The sequence below is a fragment of the Arvicola amphibius genome, chromosome 1 (genome assembly GCF_903992535.2).
Source record: "Arvicola amphibius chromosome 1, mArvAmp1.2, whole genome shotgun sequence".
In the NCBI taxonomy this organism is placed as follows: Eukaryota; Metazoa; Chordata; class Mammalia; order Rodentia; family Cricetidae; genus Arvicola; species Arvicola amphibius.
The window spans coordinates 122,051,829-122,067,159 of NC_052047.1; the positions used below are offsets into that span (position 1 = coordinate 122,051,829).

Consider the following 15,331-nt stretch of genomic DNA (forward strand, 5'->3'; position numbering starts at 1 on the left):
CCTAAGTAAAGTGGGAACGTGGGGATCATGGGAAAGGGTAGAAGGGGAGGGGGAAAGAAGGGAGGGGAGCAGAGAAAAATGTAGAGCTCAATAAAAACAACAACAACAAAAAGGCTCAGACTCATCTGATGCACCTTAAAAAAAATCAATTTGCTGTCAAACTATATAACATGTTTGGATGGATGGATGGATGGATGGATGGATGGATGGATGGATGGATGGATGGATGGAATATGAGGTAGGTTCACTTTGTAGCCCAGGCTGCCCTTGACTGAACTCAAGGTCCTCATGCCTGTCTTAAATGCTAGGATTGCAGGTGTGCACTTCCATGCCCAGCTTACATGTCTTGCTTTCAATATCATTTCCCCCCCCCCTTTCTCTCCAAGTTCATTAACTTCTTGTATTCTGTCTTCAAAAGCCAGAAACTATCTCCCGTTGTCCCCGTCTTCAATGAAATTCTTTCCTGTCACTAACAGAACTGAATGTAACTGCTCAATAACTAAAAATTTCTAAGGTCAAGGACTAGCCTGGTAACCAGGTCTGAGGGCCATTCTTGGTGTCAGTTTGACCACGTCTGGAATGGACAGGTACCCAAGCATCTGGGTACCTGTGAGGGAGTTTTCTTTTTCTTTTTTTCTTTTTGTTTGTTTTTTTTAAGACAGGGTTTCTCTATGTCACCCTGGCTGTCCTAGAACTCACTCTGTAAAGCAGGCCAGTCTGGAACTCAGGTCTGCCTGGCTCTATGTCCCAAGTGCTAGGATTAAAGGCATGGGCCTCCATACCCAGCTGAGGGATTTTTCTTAATTAAATCATTTGAAGTGGAAAGATATCCCTTTTGAGGTGGGAGATCCACCTTTAATCTGGGCCACACCTTCTTGTAGCAGCCTATGTAGAAGGACATGGAAGAAGGAAGTTTTTACTCTTTGCCTGCTTTCCCTCACTCTTGATTTGCTGGCTTTAGAGCCTACGTCTTTGGAATTCTAGCATATACTGAAGACCATCTGAGACAGCCATCCAGCCTCATGGACTGAACAGCTACTGGATTCTCAGACTTTCCATTCATAGACAGTCATTGTTGGGCTAGCTGACCCACAGCCTGTAAACTGCTCTAATAAATACACAGATATGTGTATATGAGTATATATACATATGTATAGATATGGAATTATTATATATAAAATTATATATGTAGAGAGAGATTAATTCATTCTATCAGTATTGTTCCTCTAGAGATTCCTAACTAATATACCAGGTTTGCCTGATGTCATCTGCTAGCTATTTATAAGCAGAGCTTACTGCTTCTCGATGAGTTGAATTCTGACCATCTTTGCCCAAGACTCTAGCCTCTAATTCACCATGATTTCTGAAGGACATTTTCCCTTTCCCAGGAGGAAACATCATTACCACATTGACCCCAACTGAAAGTGACCTCAAATTTAGGGCAATCTTTGTTTTCAAAGTAGAGGAAATATTTTACATTTCAAAAATATCATCCATCATGCAAAAACATTCTGTCCCTTGACCCTTGAGGAATGAGACAGCCCTTGCCTCTCGGCTTTTCGGTGCTGAATGAAGTTGGAGTTGGATAATTATAATTAAAATTCGTTTGTTCTCTTAGCAATCCCTTGTGCCAGCTCTTCTGCAGCCTGCAGTATGGCTGAGATACCCTCCCAAGAGTTATGGGTTTGGGTCCTAATCATCTTACTGTCTCACATGACCGACTGTATTATTTGGAATGATACAGTCCTAGCTATCAGTTCATTCTGATTTATCTACATATTGGCAAGGATTATATTTCTTTCCTTAAAAATCCCTTTAGTGACCTACTCTGAGTAGGAATGTACTTTCTCACTGTCTCTATTACGATACACATACTCTTTCTGGGTGCTTGGCTAGCTTGCTTATCTCAGAATTTGCTCGGCACCATGAAGAAATTGAAACTAGAGTCTTCTGGAATATCTTTATTTCATTCTCGGAGGCTTGCCACATTCAGGAAAAGTCACAGGGCCTGAATCAAAGCATTTGTTACTAGCAAAGAGGCAGGAAAGCCACACCATACAACCTACATCTGCTCCCCTCTGCACACCCCGAATAAAGCCACTTAGAGCCTGAAGCTACATGAGAGATTCAGGGAAGACTATCAGGAATTTGATGTTTTTGTCTCTTTCTGGAGGGAAACTAGGGTTGGAAATTCCTTGGACACAGTCATGCGGCTGGAACTAGTCTCTTCCAACTTGTTGGCGCGGAGGCAGCATGTGGCAGTGGAACAGACAAGGATTCAAGAGCCAGGGAACTTCCACCTGGCTGTGCAGTGCTGAAGAGCTGTGTTATTCTTAGGCAGGCTCTTTCCTTTTCCCTGAGCAACCAGGTGGTGGGGACAATTATTTTCAGCGCACAGGAGTGAGCAAGTTAGCCAAAGGCACGGGCACAAAACCTGCCCATGATAGGCAAACAACAAATAGGCTACTCTCACCTCTCCAGGATGAAGTTAGCCCATCCCTGTGACTGATAGAAAAGCGGCTGAAGCTTAGCCAGGAACCGTAGTTCCGTGTGGGTGCTCACCTAGAGTGACTGAGGCCATGCGCTCAATCCTTGGTACCAAGCAGTAGCTGAACTTCTACCATGAGCTGACTGGAACCTAATTAGCACCAGTAAAGCAGGATGATAATCCTTACCACCTAAGGTTGTGGTAGGAGGTGTGGTTAAAATACAGCAAGTGAAGCCTGGAGTGGCTCAGTGGTTAAGAGCGCTCGTTGCTCCTGCAGAGGCCCTGGGTTCGTTCTCAGAACTCACGGAACAGCTCTCAACTGTTTGCCACTCCGTTTCCAGAGATCTAATGGCCTCTTCTGACCTCCTTGGGCACCTGAACTCACATGTGCTACCCACATTCAGACACGTCCGCACAAAATAGTCTTAACAAAATATACCAAGAGCCTTGAAAAAAATATTCAAGCCCTTCCAAATCTCTGATGGGGCCTTGATGGCTATGCAAGTGTGTCAGTCAGGGAAAGCGGTGACTGAAATTGTGTGACAGCTACAGCCAAACCCAAAGTAAATAATAATAATAGTAATAATAATAATAATAATAACTCTAAGCAAGCTTAAGTCAAATGACCAAAAGTTTAGGTGGAGAATCACACTCCCTGTGTTCCAATGTAGTATGCATTTGATATCTGATTTGGTTTCCTATCATCTGGTTTCTGCAGCCATAAAAAGGTAACAATAATAATGATAATAACCGCCGGGCGGTGGTGGCACACGCCTTTAATCCCAGCACTTGGGAGGCAGAGGCAGGTGGATCTCTGTGAGTTCGAGACCAGCCTGGTCTACAAGAGCTAGCTCCAGGACAGGCTCTAAAGCTGCAGAGAAACCCTGTCTCGAAAAACCAAAAAAAAAAAAAAAAATGATAATAACCTGCTTTATAGGGCTGCTATGAAATTTCCGGCTCCATTGATGTAATTATTACATCATCATCACCTTCGTACTATATGACTCAAGAAAGAAAAAAAGAAAGGCTATAATGTAATGGAGAATAAAATGCTGTTTACTCTCAATTTTAAGACCCCCGCTGTCAGTTATCCAGCTGGCACAATGAGGCCACGCCTCGGTTTATCCAGTGTTTCTGGGGCATGTCTGTCGGAAGTTCAATGGACAGGACGTAGTTAGTAGAGTGGCCAGTGGTCGAGAGGGTCCCTCTCCGGGCACTTGTCTTATACACTGGACACACATAAATGTCCTGATGCAGGAATGACGCACTATCCCCGGGCTTCAGCCAAATGATGGGTAAGGGGTCATAGAGGATTTTGGGGAGAGATTCTCCAATCTGCATCGTTTTCCTGTCCCAACGGGCACCTTCGAGGAAAAGCCCTTTGATATAGGCCCCATCTTCTGGGCTATTCTCCATAGCTGTTTCTTGTGTGGTTACCTGAAAGAATGGCAAGCTGTGAGTCTCATGACCTACTAGTTTCCTCACACGTGGCAATAATAAGAACCGCCTAGCTGCCAGGTCCAGCTCTACCAAGAACTGGGGCATCTGTGATGAATCTTATCAGCTGTGAGCCAAGTTTGGTTCCTAGACAGCTTCCTGCTGTTCTATTTTGTGGGCACAGAGGATGCAATAAAGTAGGAGTCAGGAGGCCACTCCTATTTACTTCGTGACCTTACACAATTGCTTCTCCCTTTGGGGACCTAAATAAGAAAATGCACGGTTAGATTCGGAATCAGGGGCAAGTTGATAAAACAGGTCTGGAGCGAAAGGTGAAGTGGAGGAATAAATTTTGATGTACTTTTAAAAAACTACTTTCTGTGGTTTAAAGCCTTGCCCCGACTGAGAACCAGCTCCTAGAATACCTGGACATACACAGGGCTGGATCTGAGGGGTCGGTGTGCTGGTTAAATGTCAGCCATGCCTCAGAGAGGTTGCTACATTGGGCTGGCCTGTGAGCATGTCAGTGAGGGACTCTATTGTCTTCATAGAGGTGGGAAGGCCACTGAACGCATGCAGCACCATTTCATGGGCTGGGTCCTGGACTGTAGAGAAAGCTTCAAACTCAGAGGTCCTCCTGCCTCTGCCTCCCAAGTGTTGGGATTAGTTTGAGGTCAGCCTGGTCTACAGAGTGAGTTCCAGGACAGTCAGGGATACACAGAGAAACCCTGTTTTGGGGTGGGGGAAGAGCTAGCAAGCAGGCCAGGATTCATGTGTCTCTCTCTGCCCTTGTCTGTGGGTGTGATGCTGTCAGAGGTTCTTAACCTGTGTGTTCTCACCCCTTTGGGGGGGCCAAACAACCCTTTCACAAGGGTCACCTAAGACTATCAGAAAATACAGATATTTACATTATGATTCATAACTAGCAAAATTGCAATCTAAGGTAGCAACAAAAATTATTCTATGGTTGGGGTCACCACAACATGAGGAACTGTGTTAGAGCATCGCAGCATTAGGAAGCTTGAGAGCCACTGTCTTTAAGTTCCTGCCTTGACTTCCTACAGAAATGCACTAGAACCTGGAACTGTGAGCCAATCAACCCTTCCTCCACAAAGCCTGCCTTGCTTGGGGTGTTTTGTCACAGGACAGCAGTGACAGAGAGGTGACTCCTTGGAGTTCTCCCTAGAGCAGAAAGTGGTCCAAGGACAGTAGGAAGTGATGGAGATCATAATGGACCAGAGGTTCGCAAGCTCCATCTGTCATTCTCAATCTAACTGTAATGGTTTTTGTTGTGAATGGAATGGTTTTTCCATTTCTAGGGACTAAGTACATTAGCATTCTTCCAAGTGAGGATGCTGAACCGGCGGGGGAAACTCATTTTCTTGACATGATGGTGACAGAATTTTCCTTTGGAAAAATGAGGGTTTTTTTTTTATTTGCTATTGTGAAGTGTGTGTGTGTGTGTGTGTGTGTGTGTGTGTGTGTATCAAAGGCCAACTTTGCAGAGTCAGTTCTCTCCTCTCACATCCGTTTGGTCTCTGGGAATCAAGCTCAGGCTACCAGGCTTGCATGTAAGCCCCTTTTTCTGCTCAGCCGTCTCCCTGGCACCAAATTCCTTTCTCTTTGCACAGGGACAGAGGCTTGGGAGTGCTGTAACCATGTCAAAAATAGCTTCTGGAGCCACCGTAAGCCATGCTAAACTCTTTTCTTGTTCCACTTTGTCCCTCCACACAAACATCTATTTGCAGGTAGACGGAACCATTATCTTAGGCTGATCCCCTGAGCTGTCCCGGTTCGCAAGATCCCTACCTCAAATTCAAATCCGATGTGGTCAATGGGGATGGTGTATTTCCTGGCATAATTCTGAGAAACTCCCGTCAAAAAGGACTGTGTAAAGTAGAATCCAGAGATCCAAAAGACCACAGGGGGACCTTTAAGGATCCATTCCTATAGAGTCAATAGAAATCAAAACTGAGAATCTACAATACATCAATAATAGGTTAAAACAAGGTAAGCATGGGACGAGAGAGATGGCTCAGAGATTAAGAGTGCTTGATTCCCTTGCATAGGACCAGAGTTTAATTTCCAACACCCATGTCAAGCAACTCACAGTCATCCCTCGGGATCCAATTCTATCTTCCTGTACACACATGTGCATAACAAACAGCACAAACATGTGCATAACAGACACAGGCACACACACAAGTATTACATCTGTTTTTTCTCTTCTTTCTTTCTTTTTCTCTTCAAGACATTTCTCTGTGTAACCCGGGCTATCCTGAACTCACTCTGTAGACCAGACTGGCCTTGAACTCAGAGATACACCTGCCTCTACCTCCCAAATATGGGAACTAAAGGCATGTACCCCTCACAACCTGGCAAATTTTATGTGTACGAGGATTTTGACTGCATGTATACCTATCTGTGTCCCACACATATGTGACTGGTGCTTGAGGAGACCAGAGAAGGTGTCAGATTCCCTGGCGCTGAAGTAACTGACAGTGTGAGCCACTATGTGGGGGCTAAGAATCAAATGTGTGTCCCCTGGGAGAGCAACTGGTGTTCTAAACCACTGAACCATCTCTGCAGCCCAATAAAATACATCTTAAAAGAACTAAGAGAAGCATGGAAATGAGCCTCACAAAAAATATTCTTTTTCTTTTTTTTAAGCAAAGAGTCCTCTTGGTTTAACTTACACTTCCCCTCTTCTGAAATGAAGGTACAAACAATGTGTTTCTGCTCTAAACATGGGTCCAAAGCTGATCCTGGGAACACAGTGGGGAGTGGTAAAGACTCGAGCAGAGCAATCCATGTCACCTTTGTGCTAAGCAACAGCGGCCATCCCCACAGTAGCCATGTAGTGATGCTGGTCTTCGACATTTTGCAGGACAAACATCTAGACTTATCCACCCCCACCCCTGCCAGTCTGGTCTTTTTTGTTTGTTGGTTTTTCTTTATTTTTCCCTTACTAGAGATTGAATTTAGATCTCACAAATGCTAAGCAAGTGTTCTACCATAGAGCTATAACCCAGCCCCAATGTGTAAAAAAAAATCCAATGTCTATGTATCAGTTCAAAAAATTTCATGCTACTAGACAGTTTTAATAAGTATATCCATTGGCCAGTTGTGCCCATAGGCCTCCAGCTTGTGACCTACCTCTATAGATAATAAATACCTCCAAGGACTTGGTAAAACCTCTCCCTCCCCACTGACCCAGCTCTGGAAAGGCCAGTCCCTAATACCCAACCCAGGATGCTACACAGCTGCCAACCCTCCTCCCCAACTGCTACCTCAGAATGTCATCTCCACTTGACTGAGCACCCCAGGTAGCCAATTCCCCAGACTCCCCAGTACCTGGAAGAAGGCCAGACGAGCCAATAGGTCAGCCACGTAGCCCCCCAGTGGCTTCAGTGATGGGTAGGACTTGGCTGCCCACATGGCTGGCACTTTCCCCACAAGCATACTATTGAAGACATCCTCCAGCTCTGAGGACATTAGGACTTGCCCTTTGATGGCACGGCCAAGATCAATAAGGCTTCTGCGAACCACTTTGGTTAGCCTGCAAGGATAAAGGAGCAGGCTGAGCCCAGCTTTGCAGGGGTCCCTTCTGCTCAAGTGCACCAAATGTACTCCTTTTATCGTGCTCCCCTTTCAAAGGTCAATGATACAGAGGAAAATGCCATCATCCGGAACATTGCCTAAAAATAACTTCAATGTATGCCTTTCTTGTTTTCTTTGGAAACGCAAATCATGTTTTTAATGAAGTTATTCTGTATTACCTTTTTGGAATCTGTCTTTTGTTCTTAGTCTTTTGGCTCAGCCTCTCAAGTGCTGGAATTGCAGGCATGTAGCACTACAACATAGTCCTAAGTTGCCCTGTTGCTGTTTTGTGTGTATGTGATGCATGCCCATGAGTGTGAATGTGCTCGCATATGTAGAAGCTAGAGGTTGACTCTGGGTGTCTTCCCCTATCCCTCTCCACCTTATATTTTTGAGACAGGGTGTCTCACCTGGAGCTCATTAATTGCTTAGACTGCGTGGTCATTGAGCACAGGAAGTCCCTGTTCCCCTGTGCTAGGATTACAGCTGTCCATCACCAGGCCCAGCTTCTGTGGTACTGGGAATCCAAACACAGGTCCGCATGCTGGCACAGAAAGCACTGAGCTATCTCCCCAGCCCCCAAATTATCCTTTTTGTTTGTTTCATTTTGTTTTTTGTTTTTTTTTTTCAAGACAGGATTTTCTGTAACTACCCTGGCTGGCCTAGAATTCACTTTGTAGACCAGACTGGCCTTGACTTTACAGAGGCCCGCTTACCTCTGCCTTCTAACTGCTGGGATTAAAGACATGAGCCACTATGTCTGGCTAAATTGCCCTTTTCAATGACTGTACAGCATTATATTTTATTCAACTATTTTCCTTCCATTGAAATATTATTCCTAGCCGGGCGGTGGTGGCGCACGCCTTTAATCCCAGCACTCGGGAGGCAGAGGCAGGCGGATCTCTGTGAGTTCGAGACCAGCCTGGTCTACAAGAGCTAGTTCCAGGACAGGCTCCAAAGCCACAGAGAAACCCTGTCTCGAAAAACCAAAAAAAAAAAAAAAAAAAAAAGAAATATTATTCCTAAGCTGGGCACGGGGGTACACACCTTTAATTCATAGACTCAGGGGGCAGAGACAGGTGGATCTCTATGAGTTCAAGGCCAGCCTGGTCTACATAGTGATTTCTAGGCAACCAGGGCTACAAAGTGAGATACTGAAGAGAGAGAGACAGAGACAGAGAGAGACAGACAGAGACAGAGAGACACAGAGACAGAGAAAGACAGAGAGGGGAGGGAGGGAAGAAGGAAAGAAAAAAAGGAAAGAGAAAGGAAGAAAGAACTAGTCTTTCGACTATTTGTAGGTTGTTGTCATTTACAAACAACATTGCCAGAATAATCCATTTAAATCTGCTTTTGTGCGAATTTCTAATTACTCTCTGAGTAATAGGCTTTTGATAAAAGAGTACCCATGGTTTAGGACTTTTAATCCACATTTCCAAAGTTGTCCTTTATACAAACTATGAGGCGTATACCTGAGAAAGGGCAACTAAAGGGCAGCTTGCGAGTGGGCAAGACCACCTGCCTCTTTCTGACCTCTCCATTCTGAGACCTGGATCAGCCCAGAGGAGTTCAGTTGAGTGTAAAAAAGAAACAGAAAGCAAAAACCTGCCACCGTGACTAGCTTGTTGAATCTCAACCCAGCGGGCAAGAGTATGAGCAAATGCAGAGTTTCGTAGCAGGAGGGAGTCACGATTCTGATCAGATACATGAGCTTGCCTATGAGGCAAGCGATGAACTATTGCCTGAGGGACTGCACCACCAATCTATAGTACACCTGAAAGACGCAATTACTGCTTTCCTATTGTCCTGTTCTTGCAACTATAATAACCTCTGTTAGGTTCAAGGTTTTAGTACCTAAGGAATACTTGCGCCAGAAGACACAAGTCACAGACCCTTGAATCAGAAGCTAAACTGTCACCTAACCATTTTGGACTTCCCTGCCACTGGCTGGAAGCACGGAAATGGGGAATGTGGAAGGGTGCTAGAATCCTACTGAAAATGGGGGTTTGTTGTTGCCCTGTCCTCTGCTGTGGGAACAGCCCCTGATAGGGCCAGTGAAGATCCCGGCAGTCGTTAAAGAGTGGCCCCCATGGTCTGAGGAGACTGAAACACAAAAGGGAAGGCGTTAGAGCTGGTGTCTGGATCAATGAGGACTTAGCGCATCTCGCTGAGTTTTCTCATCTGTAAAGTAGTGGTAGAAATGAATAATGTCACATCACACTCATTGTGTACGGTTCTAATGAGAGCTCTGAATAGTGTTTGGAGCCATACCTAACATTAGAGGCTCGTTCAAAAGAGCTCTGATGACTTCTTCTGCTATTAGCTATGCTTGGTATTGATTTGAACTTGATAAAGTCATGGGAATGACGGAGGGAGGCGTGGGAGTGATTTAATACGTCAACAATGCTGGGGTCACTCTGTTTTTACAGCTCTCTCCTTGGGTAGGACAAACAGCTTTCCCTGAACAGCAATATCTTACCAAGTGTCCTTCTTAGTTACTACTGCACAGGCTCCCACTTTCAAGAGTCAAGCAAGATCACTGGGCCCACCTGTTGAATCTGATGAGCTCCTGCCTTAGGACTGTATTCATAGACTCCTTATAGACCACGGGGTACATCTTCATTACCTCTTCCAGGTTAAAGTCGCTAGGAAGCTTGGACAGTATATCCTGGGCCAGCTCTTCAACCACTTCCTTTAAGTACAGACAAGAGAGAGTGAATGAGAAGTAACGCCAGCAGACAGGCTACTTTATTTAGGGACATTTGATGTAAGCATCGGCCCTTCCTGGCCTCTGGGAAGCACAGACCGCTGACCCCTTCAAGGTCACCCCCAGTAAGAATCCCCCACAGCTCCCATAGTTGGGAACTCTTTCTCAATACCAGGGGCACTTGGGAAGGCAGTAAGTCAATCTTTACTGTTGAGCAAGACAAGCATGTGGCACTGGGATTAGCCAAGTAGGGAAGGGAACAAACCCCAAAAGGACAGACCGTGAATATGACAGAGCTGCACAGCTTCCCCACCCAGTGGGGCTGGTTTGCTGAAAAGCAGTTCTTCCCCTACCCCTGTATTCGGACACCAACAAGGCTGGTGACCATTCTAATTACCCCTTAGAGTAAATGAAGCCAGTTAGCAAGGTCAAACCTGGCAAGTGTTGGATGAGGCAGCTCAGAAGGAGAGGCGGGGGAAGGGGAGCAGGGGGAAGATTGAGAGATTCATAGAGTCAAACAAGAGACACAGTTAGTTCTGAGTCTGGTTCTCCCATTGATTTTATGAAGGATGTGAAGCCGGCTGATCACTTCTCTCAAGGTTCCCTGGAGAGAAGGCTTTGTTTTATTTTGTTTTTTTATGTCACTTATACACGGACTTGTATAGTCATGGCCAGTGTACACACTGGGATTGCTAGAAGAACTGTGGTTGTCTCCAGAGCCCAGAATAAACAATCGTCAATTACATGGTGGGAAAATTACTCTTTTCAAGTTTTGACGCCTTTCTCTTTCCATTCCTTTGGAACAGAAGGTCTCAGATTGGTGCTAATTTGACAATTCTCTAACCCTCATGGATCTCTCCCTCCCTTTAGCCAGAAGCCACCAGAGCCTCAGCTCTAGGGCTTTGGCTAGCAGTATCACTCAGGAAGAACCTACAACATAGTTTGTCTTCGAGTCCTTCCTTTCTTCTGTCCCAGTCACAACTTAATGGAAATTAGATTAGGTCTCCACTTATGGTTTGACTTGCAATTGATAAAATAAATATTTCTAGGCAAAAGTACATTTAGTAATAGAGGGTATATGATATAAAAAAATTATGAACTCTTTTTTTTTTAACAAAAATAACCAGAATGTTGGTTGGAAACTGCTTCTTTTGTGTTCTGTATTTGAGCACCTGGCAGTAGGCCAAAGTACCTTACCCCAGAGATCTGTGCCGAGGCCTCCATGCTGCTTCCTTTCTGCTCACCACCCACAGTCTCAAAGGCCTGCTAGATGGAAGCCCGGTTACCTGAGGGGACTTTCCACTCCCTCCTGACTGTCTAGGCAGGGTCAACAGCACTCCTTGGAAGAGTTGGTTGGTTTCCTGGTTGTCCTTGGTGATGTCAGCATTCTCATGGAGGCCGAATACTTCCGGGTGTGCTGTGATGGGGAGGGTCCTGAGGTACTCAATGTAGGACTGGAAAGGAAATCTTCAGTTGGTATCAGGATAGGGCCCCTGGAGTCCCGCAGGTGACGCCGCATGGCTAAGCCCATCTCAAAAAGAAACCACATTATTTCAGTGGCACTGCCTTCACTTCCCAGCCAGGACGGCTGGGCAAACCCCCGGCAATTCCTCCTACAGCATCCTGGACAGTCTTAGAGCAGGCAGGCTTGAGCGTTCTCCTCCCACCTTTGGCTTTTTCTGTTCCCAAGAAACTGACTTTACAGTTACATAGATCTGAGTTTGGATCCTAGTTCACCTACAACTCCAATCCCATTATCTGTAAGTAGGGAGATGGACAAGCTCATAAAGAAGGCTCATAGCAGGGAGATTAGGGTCTTTTGCATCCTCCCTCCACAGTTCCTGTTTCCACATCTCCTCTTCTTTCCCTATCTAGTTGTTCTGTCCTTCCTCTTTAGCCGTGGATTTTTAAAGACAGGGTCTTAAGATGTAGCCCAAATTTGCCTCCTAGCTATAATCCTGCTTTAGCACACTGAGGGCTGGGATTATGCCCTCATTTGTGCCACCACCTGTCCAGCATTTTTGTTATCACTTTGGGGGGGGCATTGTTTTATCTTATTTTATTTTCTTCTTTTTGTTAGCATACTATTTTTTCACTTATTTGGAAACCTCACATAAACACCCCAGTCACCCTCACCTCCCATTCCTCCCATCCTTTTGCCCCCCCCTGCAAAAAAAAAGATTTTAAAAAAGTTCAGTTTGTATTGTCCATATAATCACTGGAATGTGGTCAAGTTCTCAGTGGTCAGCCCCCCAAAGAGAAGTGAGTCCCTCCCCACCCACACCTCCACCCATAACCATCAGTCGTGGAGAGCTACACCCCAGCATCCCTACCCCAGTTTTCAAGAGTGCTCCTTGATAGCTTCCTGTCTAGACTGCTATCCTCTCTTGGGGTGAGGTGGGGGCGGGGGTTGCCACAGAAGCCTTCTATATCTCTCCTCAACTGCTGTTGTTACCTTTTGAATCCTTATTTGAGTTGCATTTGCCAACCTGTTCACTACTAAGGCTTTACCTTCGTGTGTGTGTGTGTGTATAGCATGTGTGCATGTTTGTTTATGAGTACAGGCATGTACGTGCCATGGAGTACATGTGGAGATCAGATGACAACCTTGGATGTTGGTCCTCATCTTCCACCTTCCTTGAGTCAGAGTCTCTTGTTCTAATCACTGTACATCAGGCTAGCTGGCCCACAGGCTTCCAGGGATCTTCCTGTCTCTGCCTCCATCCTGCCCTATGTGTGCTGGGACTGTAGGTCTATGTACACTTTCATATGTAGATTCTGGATGATCCAAACTCTGATCCTTACATTGTGTGTCAATCTCTTTATCCATGGGCATCTCCCAGTCCCCACAAGCCTTCAACTTAACTGTCCCTCCTCCCCCACACTATTCCAGATAGAATCCATATTTTAAAGACCCTATCTGCCCCAAATACCCAACATTCATTAAACAACATCATCTCTCTTGAAGGCTCCATGGAATAGTAGGAACAGATGATGGACCTAAATAAAGAAGCCCAAGGCTGAATAGCTGGGCTTTCCATGGAAATTCTGTAGGCTCTAGCTATAGTCTGAGAGCAAAGATAGAGCATCCTTTACCTGGTAGGAGCCATGGGGAGGGATGTAGTAAGTGTCTCCAGGAGCAATGTAGTAGTGATCCATTTCAATTTCCTTGCAGTAGAATGTGGACAGGAGGGACAGCAGGAGACGCCTGTCTTTGTCATCAGTCACTCTGCCCCCATAATTACACTCCCCTGGGGACAACATCAGCAGAAGGAGCTGAGCACAGGGACAGTTGTCATGAACTTATGCATTAGCTTTGAGCAGCGGTTTCTTTTAGCCAAGCATCCCTATCTTAGCACAGGTGGTCCAAGGACACAGGGTTGTTGATACCATACCCAGCATGGCTGGAAAGGCTTTTTGTGTATTATAGTGGTTATCAAAAATAATACACAGTCCCAATATCGAGAATTAGGAAAGAGAGTCTATCTGGAGGAAACATATAATTATCAAAAATTTTACCAAAGATAATTATTCATGTTAAAGAATCTTCCAGACAATTCCCCGAGTATTTACATATGTATATATATGAAATACGATTTAAGCCGAAGGAATTAGTCATGAGTTCTAATTCCATCTTGACACTTAGTAGCTTTTTCTTAGGTCAGAAGCAATGGTGTCTGGAGGGCCCAGTTTATAAAGCTGTGGCTAAGAATAGGTGGCCCTTACAAATACACACTTCAGAAAAACATTATCTTCTACACATACTCTTTGTAGGTCCGACTTTCTCAACTCTAAGCCACCTCCTCATCATCATTCTATGGGACCTGGATTTTTGTACTCAGATACACACACACACACACACACACACACACACACACACACATATAATATATATGGAACTATATCATTCACCAGGGATGGTGGCACAGGCCTTTGATCCCAGAATTTGGGAGACAGGTGGATCTCTAAAAGTTCAAGACCAGCCTGGTCTATATCATGAATTCCAGGACAGCCAGCGTTACACAGAGAGATTGGATTTCAAAAAATAAATAGGCACACATGTACAAGTGTACACAGAAAGGTGGGCTCATTTCCAAGCTCATCCATTTCAGGAAAGGAAAATTAGAATGAAGTTAAAGGGGAATGTAAGCAGCCTAAGTTGGAAGAGCCACAGACAGGTAGTTAAAGGAAACTCATACTGAGTAAGGTGAGCCCTACAAGAGCATCTTCGCTGTGAGCCAGGCCCTTTGGACTTCTTCAGCTCTCTATGAACATCCTCAGACCTTCAGCAAAGTTCATTTGAAACACACTGCAGGTGGTTCCAGCTATAAGTAGGTTTATATCAACCTGAAACTACTTACAGTATTAAAAAGAACAAGAGAGTGGTCTTTGAGCCAGGTAAGGTGACAGATGTTTTTCACTGCAAAGGCTAAGGCAGGAAGATTGTACATTCAGGTCAGCCTGTTCTACATCGCAAGACCCAGTCTCATTGCAAACAACCCACTCCTCTCCAGCAAACAAACAGGTTCTATCAAATGTCTTCATCAGTGAATTTTCTTGCATGGAAGACACAGGCTCTGGGTTTTATGCTGATTAATACATGTCCAATTCTTTATATAGCTACATTTTTGTAATAAGTATACAAGCTTCTAGAAGGGCTAGCATATACCCCAGCCATCCTCTAAATTCTTTATTGTCATTTCTACAGAGTGTATCAGATTAATAGTAGACAACTCCAACCCATCTCATTTAGCCTCTCTGTAGATGAAACCTCTCTTTAGCTAACATGGGTGGCAAATCCCAATGCTCACTCATAGCAGGTGCCTGATGATGACTTTTATCCATCCAGGTCCACAGGAAGGCTCCCTTCTTCTGGGCTCCTTGCAATTGCCTAGCGTCAAATGACAAGTTCTTGAGCCTTAATTGCTAGCGTGACCGTATATATGAAGATGACAGCAAAAACACTGGTAAAGCTGTGACTGTGAACCAATAGATAAGTGTAACAGCAGAGACCTCCGCTGATGTGCACAGGGGTGAGCAAGAAGCAGAGACCTCCGCTGATGTGCACAGGGGTGAGCAAGAAGCAGACCTTTGGTGTG

The 15,331-nt window shown here is 45.0% G+C and overlaps 1 protein-coding gene across 8 annotated transcripts in view; it reads right to left on the reverse strand.

Annotated features, from left to right (window-relative positions):
- Dnah3 (dynein axonemal heavy chain 3) overlaps positions 1-15,331 on the reverse strand; it is a 235,906-nt gene that overhangs the window by 62,726 nt on the left and 157,849 nt on the right. For 5 of the 8 annotated variants that reach the window (XM_038346167.1, XM_038346141.2, XM_038346125.1 and 2 more), the window contains 6 exons: positions 13,329-13,483; positions 11,519-11,686; positions 10,075-10,217; positions 7,280-7,484; positions 5,735-5,872; positions 3,557-3,925 (listed from right to left, as the gene is read on the reverse strand). In XM_038346167.1, the coding sequence (XP_038202095.1) occupies positions 3,572-3,925; positions 5,735-5,872; positions 7,280-7,484; positions 10,075-10,217; positions 11,519-11,686; positions 13,329-13,483 (1,163 nt within the window). In that variant the 3' untranslated portion in view covers positions 3,557-3,571. Of the gene's footprint in view, positions 1-3,556; positions 3,926-5,734; positions 5,873-7,279; positions 7,485-10,074; positions 10,218-11,518; positions 11,764-13,328; positions 13,484-15,331 lie in introns of those variants that run through there. The other 3 variants (XM_042055422.1, XM_038346132.1, XM_038346160.1) reach the window with 2 other exon arrangements.